We start from the raw sequence: 17589 nt of genomic DNA, 5'->3' as shown, positions 1-17589 counted from the left end.
CTAAGGTCAAGTCTGGAGGTCACTTAGTCACACCTTAGATACTTCAAGTGTGAAGTATCATATTACAAACAAAAACTTTCCTGGACTGTTTTGATAATAATTCAATGATTATCTGACAGCAAAATACAGTATTGTCATGGGACTCATAAATACCAGAAATACAGTTGGTACCTATAAATTATAGTCAAGTTTCTATTTTAACAAAAATGTCAAAGTGTAGTACTATAACTGCTGCTTGATTTCATCTAATAAATGAGTCATCTCGTGTGACGTAGCGGGCTAGAGCAGCAGCGTGAAAAATATTTTATCTGCCTACCGGCTTCATTATTATTATTTTAAAAGATGTGAACACAACAAAGAGCATCAAACTTGTGATGTCTATATAGTTGCAGGTCCTACTTCAACCAATCTTTCATATACTGTAAATTCACTCGATTTTTATGCAATTAAAATAACAAAATAATCAAATTTTCTGAAGACTATATGGCATAACGCCTTTATTCAGTACACGCTATATACAACACTAACGATACATCAACATAATAATGACACTAAGGTCAGTCCAGGTAGAAGATTGCAAGCAGTATTGATAAGTTTGCAGGGCAATTTAAACATGACAATAATTGTCAAGAAATATTGAATGCCCATTTGACAAAATAATCAGTTTGTTTTTTGTAGCAATCTATGTTTAGGACATGTACCTTTGAGTTTAATTCAGACAGAATTAATTATTAATATGTTATGAAGCATGGATACCATTTAACTGTCAATAAATTACAAATTGTTGCAATTTTTACTAACTCAACAATTGCGGATAAATTAAGTTTTTATTAGGAACTAGCGTAAATCAACAAATGGCGGCAGAAGTAATGTAATTGAATGAGGAGTTTAAGCTTACTTTAAATCACCAAAATACCACATGGAATCACCCACAAATGGGATAAATAGCGCATACGCCTATATAATATATACACATACACACAAGCCATATCTACATATTCTAAGTTTACATTTCCAATCATTAACATTTACAATACTACTTGTCCATAACTGATTAAATATACTGTATAATATCATATCTACAACACAGATAAACATAAATATACTATTTTTTGCACTGAATATTGATACTTGATTTAAGTTGAAAGCAAATCAACATAGTTTACCAATAAATTCAATACTACTTAACATTTAAAAGGGTTTAAACATAAACAATAAATACAGAAATTAAGTAACATTTGCTGAATTTAAGTACCTAGTAGTCTTAAATTAAACAGTGTGTTGAGTAACTTTAAAAATAAATTATTAGTATAATTGTTGTTAAAAGTTTAACCAATTTTTTTTGTAGAATCAAGTCAACAAGAAAGCATTGTCATTTTACTGAGCTAGGTAACATACAACTATCATGTTGTTATTTTATGCATTCTAAAATATCATAAACAAAGGTTACAGAATTCAATAGGTTGAAATTCATCAACAAAATTTAATTTTGAGTTGTTAACGCATCAATGGAATTTCAGTTATATTGGAATACATCACTAGGGATGAATATTGTTTGACCTTAGATATTAATTCTAACATAGATTAAGTGTTATTGGATAATGAACATGGAATGATAATAAATAGGTGACCTTAGGTGACCTCATATGTGTGTTTATTAAGTGCAAATTTTGGGTCAACAAAATACTTAAATATTTTCTTAACAGGTATCTTTTATGTTTAAAAAAAAACATTGGAAAGCCCATCAAATTGTTTGTACATATTGCTTTTTTTTAAATATCATGAATTCTATAAATAGTTTAGCTATTAAATATTGGAATACTTTCATAATATTTTAACTTACATTTCATTTTCTTTCATTATCTACTGTTTTTATAACTAAACATACTTTACCCTGAATTTGGTAGGAATGATTTTTAGTAAAATATATCGATTAAAATTACGCAAGAATAAAATTGTTAAAATTCACATTAGATTGCACAGAAATTGGTCCAAATTCAATGGAAAAATGTTTGAAGCAGAAGAAAAACATAAATTGTGCCAGCACATGCAAATAAAATAACGGTATATCGATAGTTTTTTTTTTTTACACTGTATATATTCTTTAGATTTCAAAGACAATTTCAACATTTGTTAAAAAATGAAATATTACATTACATAAACAAACAAATGCTTTACTTTTAATACCAATTTTACTTTGAGATAATATTTCTTACCAGTGCAATATAGGCAATACAAGAGCAATGTTTTACAGTTATAATGTATACATCTATTGTATATATTCAGATTTATATCTGGAAAGAGGATTCGTGTATCAAGGCTCTATAGGAGAATATTGGAATTGTCTTTATGGAGGCAACAAATCAACTTGAAAACAAGCATATTTAGCAATAGGGTTAAGCGGGGGCTATACTTAAGGGAGATGCGCCACATGCATTCTTGAGGGTAGAAATAGTTTCAGGGGTAAAGGCATAGTAGGCTAGATGGGATAGGAATATATTAACTTTGAATGTGGCCCTAATATGGCCATAGAACCACTTGCCTGAACTTAATGAAATAAACTTGTCCTACAATATTTTATATTTCAATTTAACCGGATTATTATGCTGCTCCTACAGATGACTTTCATGAGAATTGCTCACCAATCGACAACATTTTGGACATTTTTCCAAACTATATTTTTTCTATCTGATATTTTCAATTAGAAACTCACCATAGGATTTGGCAACACCGGCCAACTTGTGATTGCCCAAATGACAAAAACCCATTTTTTTCGGGCAAGTGGCAAGTAGACAATACATTATTGTAACGATACATAGACTGAAAGAATTGTTCTCAACGAAATCTATTATTTTAAAGAGAAGAATAGGAATGAACTAGATGTAACCAGTTTTTGTTTCCTGCTATGTTTTTACTATTTCTCTTCAACATCCATAAGAGTATGCCATTGAGCAATTGGCCTTCTAGGAGAGGCCAACATATCGCTCCAATGACGAAGCCCAGCTCCAGATGCTTGACAGCCTAGCTGCACCTTGCCAATAGGATCACTACCACCCATGCGGTCCCAATCCAAGACTGTAATAGTCAAAGATACTTTCTGCAAAATCAATAATAAATACATTTTATTCAATAAGATTGATTATTATACAAATATAATTGAAAGAATATCAAAGGAATATGGAATTCTGATTTTAAAACATTATTAAGCCTTGTCTACACTATCAAACTTTATATGACAAAAATGTTCCCATATGTGGACATGATGATGTCATATCACTGCCATATTTGAGCATATCACTACCATATTTGGGTATATCACACTTTATTTGTCAAACCAGTTTATAGTTTAAAGTGGGCAGTGACAGGATAAATATAAACATGGCAATGAAATGCTATCATCTATCAACTTGAATTTTGATTTTCAAACATTATTAGACTGGTCGGTTTGAACTATAGTTTAAAGTGGGCCGCCACAGGATAACACTAAACATGGCAATGATATGCTATCATCTATCAACTTGAATTTTGATTTTCAAACATTGTTAGACTGGTCGGTTTGAACTATAGTTTAAAGTGGCCTAAACATGGCCATGGCATGCTAACATCTCTCAACCTGATGGCATCCAACACAAAGAACCAAAACTGTACCTGTATCTGTTCAAAAGGGACTTCAAAGGCAAATGACTCGTTGTAGTAAGGATTCAGTGTCCTTTTTTTGATGGTTGTTTTCTTCTTTTTCAGTCGTTTGTTACCGAGATACAAAGAGATCTTCACATATGGATCTAGGATTACAAACAGAAAAGACTCATGATGAAATACATTAATGCTTAGTTGGCAATTTAGACAAAGAAAATACATTTTTAATATCAATTTGCAGGAAATTAGATTAGATCTCATAGAGACAGTTAAAGAATGCTATAGTTTATCAAATATCATTAAAGATGTATTGTCCCTCAAAAACTTGAAAAATGAAGATTAATAAAATCAGACTTTAAATAGGCCATTTTTCAGTTTTAATAAAGTTATTCACTTCTGTAAACAAAAAACTATAAAAATAATTATTTCATTTTTTTTTCACTCTTTTTTATTTCAAAGAAATGGTTAATTTTAACAAAAAACCATTGTCTGACAGACAATTTAAGCATTTTTTGTTTTAAATTACATTTTTTCAGGTAAATAATCTTTTTTTCGATTCAGTTTTTGGTCAAAGTGAATAAATATTATGTGACATTAAAATGGCATATTCAACAAAAAAAATAGAAAAAAAAAATATTTCAGAGGGACAATATACCATAAAAAAAGCATAGTAAAATTATAATATATGTACCTGAGTATCCAGACAAGTCCATCTTCTTTAGGTTCTTGGCTTCCAAAATCACAACAGTCAATTTGCCTGCGGTTGGCACATATCGTAGTGAGAAGCAGATATCACCGTTCTCTGATTTTCCCTGCATAAATACATCACATAAATTAATTGAAATTAGACCGTTTTTTTTTTTAAATCCTTGGTCTCATCTTTAATTTATACTAATTTCAAATAATAATTAAACAAAATCTAAAAAAATTATAAATTTTCCTTTAAACATCTGAAGTAGATTAAGTTTATAATTATAAATTAGCTATATTGAAGATATAAGATAAGACTTTATTAGAAGATAAGCTTTGTCTACACTATCAAACTTTATGTGACAAAAAAGTGTGATGTGCCTATATATGGCCATGATGATGTCATATCACTACCATATTTGGGGACAAGGTTAGCAACCATATGCTGATTGCTATTCATAAAACGCATAAACAAGTAAATGAATATACTTACCGCTCCTTCGACTTCAGCACTTGCTAAATCCCTCCATTCCTCGATCACACTTCCCAGATCAATTGAGCCTAGTTTAATACGTACCTCACCAATAATATCATGGCGAGAGAAGCGATCAAAGTCGTACACGGCCATAACCAATGTCTTGCTGGATATATCGCTGTATGGAACCTTTAGAATAACAAAATATTGGTTAATTGTTACAAAAAATGATTAATAACCATAATCAAATTGTCTGGAAAATAAATGAATGAATGTAGTGAATATTGTCACTGTTTTGTTTTTGTATATTTTTATATATTTAGGCATATTGCCAAGGATAACCATAAGTGAATTCATTCACTATCCTTCTTAAAGGTGCCAATCTCGTTCACAAGACAAACATATACAAGATGCTCTACATAAACAAAGTCTTATTACAATTGTCTTTGGGAGTGGAGTTGAATTTGTCATTAGAAAAAATCCTGTCATATGAATGAGAAAGATTTTTTTTTAATTTAAAATTCAAGCAAAGAAAGTTCCAGATAGTAATGTAAAATGGTACATTTAAATATTCGTCATCTTTTATAAAAAAAGAAAGTATGTTTTACCTTGAATGTGAAACTCTCATTAAAAACAGGGTTGAGTGTTTTGCGATGAACCTTCGTCTCATACTTCTTCTTTTTGTCAGGGTGCAGCATTACTTTTACATAAGGGTCAGACGTTCCGGACATGTCCATACCAATAAGGTCAGCACATTGAATAATGCCAACAGAGAGCTAATCAAAAATAAATTATTGAATTCATTGAGTAATTCATTGACTAATATTACAAACGTCATCATTACAAGGCATAATTACTGTCTAATCTACTTAAATGCTGACATTTTTTTTATTCAATTTGGTTAATGTATTAATATGTCAATCTATTATAATATATGAGAAAATTGCTGAAATGATGGAATGTCAATAAATATTATTTTATATTCATAATTTGGTAGTGATCAATGTACAGTACAATATGAGTATGAGGAATATGAGGTGTGTGTGAGCTCATTGAGTATGCATTGCACTGTGCAGTGAAGCGTGTAAGCACATCTAATTAGATAACCTAATGGCGATAAACACATAGTGATGCAATGTATTGTGGGAAATCTCCTACGTATTTAAAATAAACCAACTACATTTTAAACACTTACATTTTCAATTTCTAGACTTGCAAACATTATTACATTACATCGATTTTTCCTTTTTAGGCTTGGAATATACATTTCCTCCTGCTTGATTAAAATAATGAACTCATTACCTTTCCTTCTTGGAAGTCATAATCTAGTGAATATTGCAGTTTTCCCAGTTTTATCTCAGATTTTACAGAGTCTGTGTCGCCTTCTCCTTCTTCCATTCCATTATCGAGTTCATCGACGTCGGGCTGGATCTAAAACATAAGCAGTATTTCTTATTAGCTAATCACAGAATATTATAAACTTAATTTATTTATTAAAATCCATTTGTTATGGTTAACTTCTGTTTGACTGTTTTAAAATACGAAAACATTCACCAATATCTTGCTTCAATTTTTAAAAAAAAGGAAATTTAGTGAAATATATTCAACATTAATTAGTAAATAGTGTGTGAGAAATTGTCTATGAAAGATTAATTTTGTCTCAAAGGAAATAAATATTTCAGTAGACTCCTGTCAGTTAGGAAGGTTAGGTGATACACCATTAATAGATGAAGACTGGTATCTCTGATTCAGACCTTAGAAAACCATAGGCCTAAACAAGATAGGTAAGTTAGGTGATACTGTACACCAGTAATGGATAGAGATTGGGGATCTAAAGTCAGGCCACTTTATTCAATTTTATCTCCTTGAGTTTATAGGAATTAAGCTTCATTACTTTGAAAGATCACTTTTGTAAACATTTTCAAGTGCACTTGTTGTTATCAATGTGCTTTTACAGTCACTATTTAACAAACTGAATTTGTAATTTACCAAAAGTACTATACATGGTGTTTTTATATCCAAAGGGAAGTGGATGTTAATTTAAATATCTAAAAAATAAAATCTAAAATATGTAATAAAAAATGTCTGGGTCATTTGTGTAGTAACACCTACATACTACAGGAAGTTTGATTATATCAGAATAGGACACAATACATGCTGGTTAACATTGGAAATATTAGAAGATATTAAATATAAAATGTTAGTAAAATGCAAAATACAAAAAGCTACATAAATCTGATAATCTTTGGATTTCTATAAGGAGAAATTCCTAACATACAGTAAACTAATAAAGAAAAGCTATTTTAAAGGAAGTCTACAATACTTTAAATTCATTGATAAACCTTTCTAAAAACCAATTAAATCTTGGTAATTAAAGCATTATTACTCATTACAAATAACAGATAATTGTACAAAATTAGTTTGAAAACAGAAACACAATTACAGTAAACAAGAAATATTAGATAATCACATTACTTTTTTCATTAGTAGATTAAAATAACAACGTGTCTAGTACAAACTGTCCTTACTTACAGACAGTAAAAACTTACAATATTCTTGAAACAATTTAGTTTAAAACAAGGCAACTTGACTGTAAAACATTAGTATTTAAATACACTTATACCTTAACTGTTGATGAAATTAACTCAACTTCTTCTTGATTTTGAACATTAATCTGTTCTGATCTTAGATTAATTCTCTTCCTTGCTAAACCTAACCTTAATTCTAAATTTCTAATCATGCATAAAATCTAGACAAAATAAAACAACAATTTATAAAAATTGTAAATTTGACGGTGCATTGGCAGTAATAAAAGATGACAGATCCAACCATAATTTGCTTACATTTTTTAATTCTTTAATACAATTCAACGTAATAAGCAGTCTCAGTAATATTTTTGTTTAATTGTTTTAGGTTAGTAACAATTTAACATATAATTTGACAATAAGTAGCAGTATAACATGCAAAACATGGACAATACTAAACATTTTTGTTTCCTTATAAAACTCACAGGTCAAAGTTGAAAGGGACATCAGATGAAATGCAGCCATGTACAGTGAAACAAATAGAAACTCAATAATATTATAAGAAAATTTGAATAAAACCAAGATAAAATAACAAAAAAAATTACAACCAATATTATTAATAATTTAATTTGCTGTCATTATGCAAATCAATACGCCTAATATATGTATTTAGAATAGACCCAATTTATCCTAGTTTAGCAATCTTTAATTGGAGTAAAATCAATAACATTTTCACACATTTCAAAATCTGCATATAATGTGCATATGCTAGTTTAAGAAAGACTGAACTCACTATAGAAGGCTATACAACCATTAATAAACACATTATTGTGTAAATATATCACATTAGAAAAAAATATATTTGCTGAAAATTAATTCCATTCTGTTAAATACACTTCTTGTAATTATAATTAAATGTTAGTACAGTCTATATTTAAATATTGTTAAACATGTTCCATTACATGTTCAATATTTTAGTTATTTGAACTAGCAAGTCTATATCACCATATGTTGAACAATTCAATAATTTGTTATTAAATATTTCATTGATTGTCTCCTCATAATCAATATGTGAAAACAAGGCCAAACGTTAACAGACTTAGCAGCAGCGATACACTTTGCCAACTCATTTGCATAATTTATACAAGTATTGATCCCTTTGATTCTCTTCACTGCCATAGTCAATTCACAACAGTGTTGACTCCTATTTTTCTAATTCATTCAGTAATTCTCCAGGCTTTACATTTCACACAACTATTATCTGAATTATAACTTAATTAAAACAAATAAAAAATAAAAATCAAAACATAAAATATTCAAATAATAAAACACATTGACTTACCATTTAAAGGAATTATTTAAAAATTAACTCTAAATTAAATATGTGCCATATTAAACCTAAGTAAACTATCCAAACACAAAATGATGGTATTAGCCTTACATAAATAAGACAATGATTCCAAAGATGGTACAATGAATGACATTTTACTCAATGCTTTTGTCTGTGACAATTAATTAACTGGATTTAAGTACAATTACATTTGAACATTTTATATTGTTAATGTTATGTACATTTTAATCAATTTATAATATATTTTGTAATCAAAGTAGGTCTATATTTTATGTCACCTGTCACTCATTTTTAATTGCTCTTCTTATTTTATTTATTTCATGGATTACTTTTATTTTTATGTCAAGCGCACATACATACATATTGTACAAAATGAATACATCATCAAAATACATCACAAGATACTATGAAAAATAAATAACATACCTGTTCCTTCAAGCTGTTTCCTAACATGGAAACACTCTTCAAGTCAACGGCCCCCTTCAGACCTTTCTTGCCCTTTTCTTTCTTTTTTTTCTTGCAGCAGCACATCTTACATATACATATGCAGCAACATAACAGTACTAATAGGGCAACTATGGCAATAGCTACTACTGCAAACACAGGTACTGGTGGAACAAAACCGAGTATAAAAGAACTTTAATTAAAAAAGGAATTTCACCTGAGAAAACATAAGCCATGAGAAGTTATATATTCATAGTGGAAAGGGGATCAGTACTTTTTATCATAAACATATTAACATTAAACTTTGTACGCAATTTTATTTACACAAAAATCTTCTAATAAGTCTTCTAATAAATCAAAATATTGTGAGCATAGTAAATATTTTTCAAAAAGGCACCCATCAACCCAAACTTTTTCCAAACATTATTTCTGACATGACTTACTTCCAAATTTGTCACTGAGAGATTTGAGAGCCTTATCTGAGAGGTCGGCAAGTTCACTTTGAGCAGATTCTGTGGTAGGTATGGCGGCGTCTCCGGAGTTGCCCGCTGTTTCGGCATCAACGCTAGCACCTGTTTTGGATGTCATTGTAACAGATATCTCGTCAAAAAAAAATCAAAATCTGTAAAAAAACATTTAGTTAAAACTATTATATTGGTTCATTAAAATTATTCATTATTTCTACCGTCAATTAAAGATGAAAAAATCTCATTAAATAAAGATTGCTAATTAGAATTTCCAATCAACTTCTGCAACCTAAATGGAATAATCCAATTGATTTTCAATGGACGTATATATTCACCTGATGTATAATAAAACAAATCAATAAAGATCTATACAATAAACACACATTGCGAAATAGTCATGGTACAGCTATAGTTGTAAAAATCTTAAAAACCTTAACTATCTAATTACTTACTTACTTGTGTAAGTAGTACATTACCAGTCTGAATATTCAATAACATGGCAATGATGCCACTTTTTTTTACAAAAAAACAAATTTGTAATTTCTAAAGAATCATAAAACTTATTTTTAAGTTGTACAAAAAATACATTCCACAGTAATTGTTCATTCAATTTTCTGTGATGGATACATGTACTCTACAAACACTGACCTCCTATGTCAACACTGGCAGTAAACGTATCAGAAATGAATGGAAGGCTATACTCTAGACTACTAACACAGAATCTTATTGAATTTTGTTCAACTTGATAACGTTATAAGCCATTACAGGATACAAGTATAGTACAAAAAACCCGGTTAGTTGTACACTATTACATTACATTTAATGGAAATATACGGTTTCACATCAGGGTTGAAAGAAGAGAAAAATGAGAGAGTTTGTGTTCATATTTTGTCTGTTATGTAGACTTTATTCTTCTACTAGAAAATGTAAACTAAATTCATGACCAATTTTCTTAATACTGATTTTTCTTTACTATTATTAATATTACTGTAGCAGCTTCGGAATAGGCATTACAAAAATGGAGAATAAAATAACGGAGATTTTAATCAAATAAAGTGAAAAAGCTAAATCAAAACTTGTAAAGGAGCCAGCAAATTATTCTTACGTTTCAAAGGTCACAGATTTGTTTTGAAAAACACCAATATGTTTTATGAATTTATTGGATTAACAGTTTTTTAAGTAGCGTTTGATCATGCCCATATTTTTAATAAAATAATTCATTGTATATTTTTATATTTTTTGACCAAAACCTGATTTTAAACAGAATAATGTGGGTGATCCAGTAGATTACATGATTTTCATTCCTACAACAAAACAACTTGATAAAGTCAACCACATTTTGTAAGGATAAAAGAGATAATTATTACATATTTATTGACATCCTTTTTGTTCTAACATTAGATTACACATATAGACTGATATAGGGACATATGGTAGATTATGCAAGTTTGTGTTAACTACAGAACAAAAGGTCAATGTGCATTGGCCACAACAACTAATTATAATTATATCCGCAGTTGGCATAATATTGTAAGTGTATTATTGATAAGGATCCTAGAATAATACCAATAGATGTAATATATGATAATGTAAAATATAAGTTAGGTTAAACCATATGCTGCAAATAAACATATTGTTTAAGAGTATGCAGATTGCCAATTAGAAAAAAGTAAAGAACCATAGCCTACAGTACTATTCAGATTTGGTGGAATACACTGACATTTCTTGACATTTCAATATCAACTAACAAAATAATTGCACTATTATGGTCTTTTCAATGAAAATGCTATAATAATTATTAATGGGTGTACAGTATCTTGGATTTAATTAAAAATTACAGCTTTCATTGGTGCCTATAAAATAAAACAGTCTAGAAATAAATTTAAAAAAAATTTAAATTAAAAATACCTCCCTGATTTGTAAGTCAACATTATTGACAATGTTTATGGTCACTCAAAAATTGCCTGGTTTTATTCATTAAATGTAAAGAAATAGTTTTAATTAAAATATTTGTACAGATACATTAAGCAGAAATACTAATTTTTATTTAAATTTTAAAATAGTAAAAATTAAGAACATGTATGTACTAACAATTCTAATTCATGAACTACAGTATTTTCTTTGTATAACAATAATAACAAACATTTTATATTATTATTTGATTTTAAAAAAATATAATAATAGATGTTATATTATTATTAGATTAAAAAAAAATATAATAATAGATGATATATTATTATTACATAAATAATGAAATATTAAACCTTTAATACATTGTCGAAATAATAAGAATATGTAACCGTGTTCAATATTGTTTCACAGTAGAATTACTCAGAGGAAACATGTCGTCAACCACACTAAAATCAATAAATACCACTTGATACAAAAGGTGATATTATCGGCTTAAACTCACCAAAATAAATGCCAAATCCTGTCCTAGGTTGTCGTCCAAAATACACAGTTCACGTTAAAGTAGTTTAGGTATCTTCATATGGCTTGTTTTTTGTTTTCTCTCCCCTGTAAATATAGAAATATGTTGAATATTTCCAAGCAAAATTCAACGCACCAACTATGCTATAATCTTTGTAGTATTAGAGCAAACTGAACCCTCATTATTATAATCAATATTGGAAGATTCCATTATGGAAAGGAGGGGCTGTACATACTAGAATGCATTAACAATTTATTAATGAACTTTGAAATTTAAAAACATTACTATTATGTTAATAAGTGTATAATCTATACAAAATGTTTGATAATGCTAATAACTCAAATTGGCTGTACTAATGTTGTTGTAAATGTCATTGTATTTATACAGTATCCAGTCTTGTCAAATTGCATTTTATTCGATAATATTCTTCTTTTTGACCAATTCTGGTGTAAAAAAAATTGTAAATGTACCAATGTCAAGAATGTACTACAGTAATACAATGCTTCTACCATAGTTAATTTACTAGCTCCATGCTTCAATAATATACAAATAATGAATGTTTATGGGTGGAATGGTACAAATAATTGCATGAGATGGATGATGAATATAACCTTTCAGACATTACAGTTATTATTTTATCATTATTCCACAAATATAAAATATTCTTCATTATTTGTTTTATATAACATCTATTCCTGTCAATTTGAATCAGATTGAATAATACTGTAGACTCAGTATAGGCAGGCTTGAATTTCATTCAAATTGAAATTAAAATTAATTTGTTTTTTTGTAGAACTATTTTAATATACAGTATTTGGTTATTTATATATTAAATGTTCAGAATCACAGTACAGTAATTGTTTTGAAAATTGTTTTCTGTATCCTTTCCATACGCAAAAAATAGAGAAAACCCGCAAACTTTATATTGCAACATTTTTTATCTATATATAAATTTACGTAAGGGCAAAAGTCGGTAAATCGCATGTTATTGAATGTTTACTCGATGGTATATAAAGTTGGTTCGTACTTTCGATACTGATTTTAACCACCTGATGTAACCCTGTTTACTAATTAAATTGAGTTCGATAATTAGTTATTGATAATTAAAACGAATTTAGGTTCAACGATCGGTGTTTTCCGATCGTGGTATACACTGTCTACTGCATGTCCATTTTGAAAAATACCTGCATACAATAATACGAGGATGCTTTGCATTTTCCTATCTCCTCCTACGATAACTGTTTTTAATGGCTGAAAACCGGTTGAACAGCTCGAGTACAGCATCATAATGTTGAAGACAGGCCGATTTTCTTTAAAAAAATACTATTTTGATAAATTTAATATACGTTTATACAAATGTATTGATTTGCGATGAATGGAACATTCCAAATTATTTGGTTTAACCACCATGGTTGCATACCTCCATAGGGCCTGTTTCTGCTGCATACAAAATAACCGGTTAAAATCGGTGTGAATAAATTAAAATCGGTGTGAATAAATTAACTCCATTTTCTTAGCAGCAGAAACAGGACAAATTTGTGGTAACCGGTTAAAAGGCAGCGCAAAATAACCGGTTAAAAACACCCATTTAAATCGGTGTTAGAACGCCGTTTAACCGGTTATCGCTGAGCAATTCTTAGCTGCAACACGAAATAACGGTTATTTGATTGACAGTTGTGACCCCGGGTCAGATACCGTCGCGAACCATGTGTGTTTTCCTCGTGGTTTTGACAGTCGAACGAAGAAGTGAATATGCATGTGGATGAATGAAATCACAAGATATGTTATTCAGGTGTGGGGGGAAGAGAAAGTACGGGGAAGGATGGCAGGCAATAGAAAAGATTCAGATATATAAGAGCATTTTTGCGAAAGTAAAAGAGGAATTCGGAGTGGAGTTCCGAACTACCCAAGCTAAACAATTTGAGGCGTTAATACACGCTAGCTAAGGGTATGGTCCTATAAGAAACACCAAAACGGAAACAAAAGGGACTCAGAATGTTGCAAATACCTACCAAACGAGAATAGATAATGGTTAATTAATTATGAAAACCCAAATTTTATAGCAAAAATCGTCCGAATTTATGTTAAAAACGATGAATTTAGCAACAAAAACTGAAACCAAACGAGCGTATTTATGGCACGCCCTTAGTGCCTTTAATAGGAGAACAATGAACAATCTTACTTTGATCATTTTACATAATATAATTTTTTAGAAAAACATCACATCGACCGAAAACAAAGGTTATCAGAGCCTTTGATAATATATTAAATATGATTTTATTAAGCATAGAAATGTGTTATTATTTATGTTAGTACATAAATATACGAAATTATGTTCAATACTCATTATTCTATTAAAGGCACTATGTGCGTGCGATATTCTATGACTTGGATACTCTCGTTTGATTTAAATTTTTGTGGCTAAACTCACCGTTTTTAACATAAATTCGGACGATTTTTGCTATATAAGTTGGGTTTTCATAATTAATTAACAATTATCTACTCTCGTTTGGTAGGTATTGCAACATTCTGAGTCTCGTTTTTGTTTCCGTTTGGTGTTTAGTAGGACCGCGCTCGCGAAAGACAACAGTCGTTCACGTGGGAAGGGCCGTGTGACATCGCCTTTTTAAGGAATTAGGCTATATAATAATTATCCTAGGCGATCGGGCGCTGCACGACTCTCCCCATGTTATTGAAGACGCCATGAGAATTAATTTTATTAGCGATGTTAAGTAGGCTTTACAAAAAACAAAACTTGTAGACCTGGAGACAACATTTTATTATGTTAACATGTTTGAGATGTTCGGCGATATCACACACGTGTGTACTGACGTCGATGTAAACAAACAGCCAACTTACTATACTACTTCCGTCTGAGTGTATTGCATTTTGGGTAATGATGACGTTTTGCTCGACGACCACCCATAGATTTAACCGGTTATTTCGGAGCACAAATTGAGCAGAAACGCGGTCTTGTTATTGTTATCTATTTTTAATCTATTTTAAAATAACCGGTTAAATTGCGTTATGCAGCAGAAACAGACCCTAAGTCTAACACAAGTAGGTAAATTTATGGGCCCTTGGAGAATAAACATAAAAAGTATTGTAATGCTATACAATACTGTAAATAGGTATTAACCACTTTTGATCGCCATTTGAATCGCAAATTTCTTATTGTGAGTGTTGGTAATATTAGAAATAATATACAGTAAACAAATATACTAATAAACTTTATTACTGTGAGTGTGGGTAGCCCCTATTTTAATATTATAAACACATAATAATATAATACTTTATTACTGACAGTTGCTTTTCAACGTTTGTATTAATTAATAATTACAAAAAATATAAACGTCGTAGTGGTGTATCGTTATATGTACTTTACTATTTCAATCGACTATGACAGTGACAGTTTTAACAAAGTATTAAATCGGAAATGTTTTACTCTATTTAGTGGTATATTATTTATAGGCCCATACAAAACCTAGACCTAGATGGTACGCGAGCGTACAATCTAGTTTATGAAAATTCACTTAGCACTAACTAAATATCATATTTCGTATACACTTGGCTGGACTACATTAATTAGTAGTAGACCCTGGTATTTAGGAGGACCCCATTTATATTCAACCAGGTAACAACAATCAAATAACAATTTTTGAGGCTTCATAGAAAAAAACTGTCCTTGTACAGACATTTAAATTTAAATACCTCTCAAATGTATGGCAAAAATAAAAATGTTATCCTTGAACCTTTTTTAAATACTTTACATTATATACAATAATACAGTACTAGTATCATGGTCATGTTTAAAACAAACTGTGGAATGATTTGCCAGTGCTCACAATTAGTTATGTATACAGTAATTACAATACTTAGATGTCAGTAACAAACATTTGTGAAATTATGAACTAAAGTCATTAGTTATGAAGGTTAGTTGATTTATTTCCTTTTTGCTTAAATTACATTTGGTTAAACATTGTGTACTACATTACCGGGCCAGAAGATGATGAACATTGTGTACTACATTACCGGGCCAGAAGATGATGAACATTGTGTACTACATAACATTGTGTACTACATTACATTGTGTACTACATTATATTGTGTACTACATTACATTGTGTACTACATTACATTGTGTACTACATTACATTGTGTACTACATTACATTGTGTACTACATACATTGTGTACTACATTACCGGGCCAGAAGATGATGAATAAAATATCATTAACAAACCCTGTACAATAAGAATATCGTACAATTTGTACAAAAATAAGAAACACAATCTAAATCATTATTTTAAAAAAATGACCTCACACATTTTTAATGAAGTATAAAAATAAAAAATACCGTTTCAAACAGTTTTGAGGATTCAAACTCGACTGTACCGAGCATTAATATCAATGGGCACTCACTGAGTTAACCGTGAATTACGAAATATATTATTTTCCAGGGATACGTGAAATTAATTAAAACTCCAATGATGCGATCAGTCGATACAGTTGGCCGGCTGCCGGGACTAAGAATAAGATATATATGTGGCGTAGATACACGACGTAACAACTCTCGAAACATGCCGCTGAGACATTAAATTACTGTTTTTTTTTGTGTTTATCCTTAAAATTCAGCATCATAATATAGTCTATGCTATCATGTGCGGCCCATCAAGAAACAAATATGTGATTGTGAGCGTAAAATTATGTGACCAATTTAGGCTAGTAGCATTAATTAATAATAATATATTATTTCAAGATATACTATATACTGTGTAGTACCGCCGGCAACAGCAATAGTTGTGTCAGTCCTACTATAGGTCTAGTCTAGTACCTAATTATAGCCTAGCCAAGCTGGATAGTCCTACCTAGTCCCTATTAGTAGCCTAGGCCTCCTATGCACAGGCCTCTATATAGGAATATCACTAGGCCGCCTAGCCTAGGCCTAGCCTAGGCCTAGGCTAAGCAGGAATTTTTTTCTGAAGAAAAAAGGGCATCATTGTTTATACACTTCAAAAGATCAGGCAAGATCATTAACATACGATGTATGACAAATGCAAAACTTTGATTATTGACATGCAAATTAAAAACTTTACCTTTCTAAACAACAAGAATATAATCTAGAAAAAGCGTCTACCACATCAGGCCTGTCTTTCTAAATAACTGGCCTACTATGTTGTGTGTGCCGCCCGCTGTAGTTATGCGCTAGCCCCCACGGCCTCAACATCCGATCGATCCCACACACATATTTTTTATTTTAATGGAGGTATATTCGAGGTATATTCAGAGCGTCATTCTGGCGACTGGAGCATCCTCTACTTCTCTACGGAGCGCCATTTATGCCTTTATTAACTTCAATAATAGAAATTGTACTACTTTTCGTATGTTAATACACTGTGCTCAAGTGGACCCAATTTGGCGCCAGTGGAGCACAGTGATATAAAATAGAAATAAAGTCATTTAAGTTTCAATATCTTTTCGTATGTTAATACACTGTGCTCAAGTGGACCTAATTTGAAGTCACTTAAGTTTAAATATCTTTTCGTATGTTAAGACACTGTGCTCAAGTGG

General features: G+C 30.3%; 1 protein-coding gene across 3 annotated transcripts; it reads right to left on the bottom strand.

The window, feature by feature from the left end:
* Positions 1–468: 468 nt before the first annotated feature.
* LOC144851539 (synaptotagmin-1-like) lies at positions 469–17214 on the bottom strand. Of its 3 annotated transcripts, XM_078709067.1 has the most exons (10): positions 17115–17214; positions 12002–12105; positions 9565–9743; positions 9104–9285; positions 6104–6232; positions 5410–5577; positions 4820–4990; positions 4328–4448; positions 3649–3782; positions 469–3097 (listed from the first exon to the last, which is right to left on the bottom strand). In XM_078709067.1, exons 3-10 carry the CDS (start codon positions 9707–9709, stop codon positions 2915–2917), a joined length of 1233 nt encoding a protein of 410 aa, XP_078565193.1. In that variant the 5' UTR covers positions 9710–9743; positions 12002–12105; positions 17115–17214; the 3' UTR covers positions 469–2914. The 3 variants fall into 3 exon arrangements, with proteins under 3 accessions (XP_078565193.1, XP_078565184.1, XP_078565201.1); XM_078709058.1 differs by lacking the exon at positions 17115–17214 and having other exon boundaries at positions 12002–12179; XM_078709075.1 differs by lacking the exon at positions 17115–17214 and having other exon boundaries at positions 6104–6226; positions 12002–12179.
* Between the last annotated feature and the right edge of the window lie 375 nt (positions 17215–17589).

This window comes from Antedon bifida, chromosome 1 (assembly GCF_963402885.1).
Source record: "Antedon bifida chromosome 1, ecAntBifi1.1, whole genome shotgun sequence".
Taxonomy (NCBI): domain Eukaryota; kingdom Metazoa; phylum Echinodermata; class Crinoidea; order Comatulida; family Antedonidae; genus Antedon; species Antedon bifida.
Note: the sequence above shows the minus strand (reverse complement) of the source record. Positions and strands in the feature narration are given on the sequence as shown.

Coding starts and splice junctions, on each gene's coding strand:
- LOC144851539 (XM_078709067.1), bottom strand. CDS start 9,709: ATGACATCCAAAACAGGTGCTAGCGTTGATGCCGAAACAGCGGGCAAC. Junction 4,449..4,819: donor GTGCTGAAGTCGAAGGAGCG/GTAAGTATATTC, acceptor GTATTTATGCAG/GGAAAATCAGAGAACGGTGA. Junction 3,783..4,327: donor GGACTTGTCTGGATACTCAG/GTACATATATTA, acceptor TTGTAATCCTAG/ATCCATATGTGAAGATCTCT.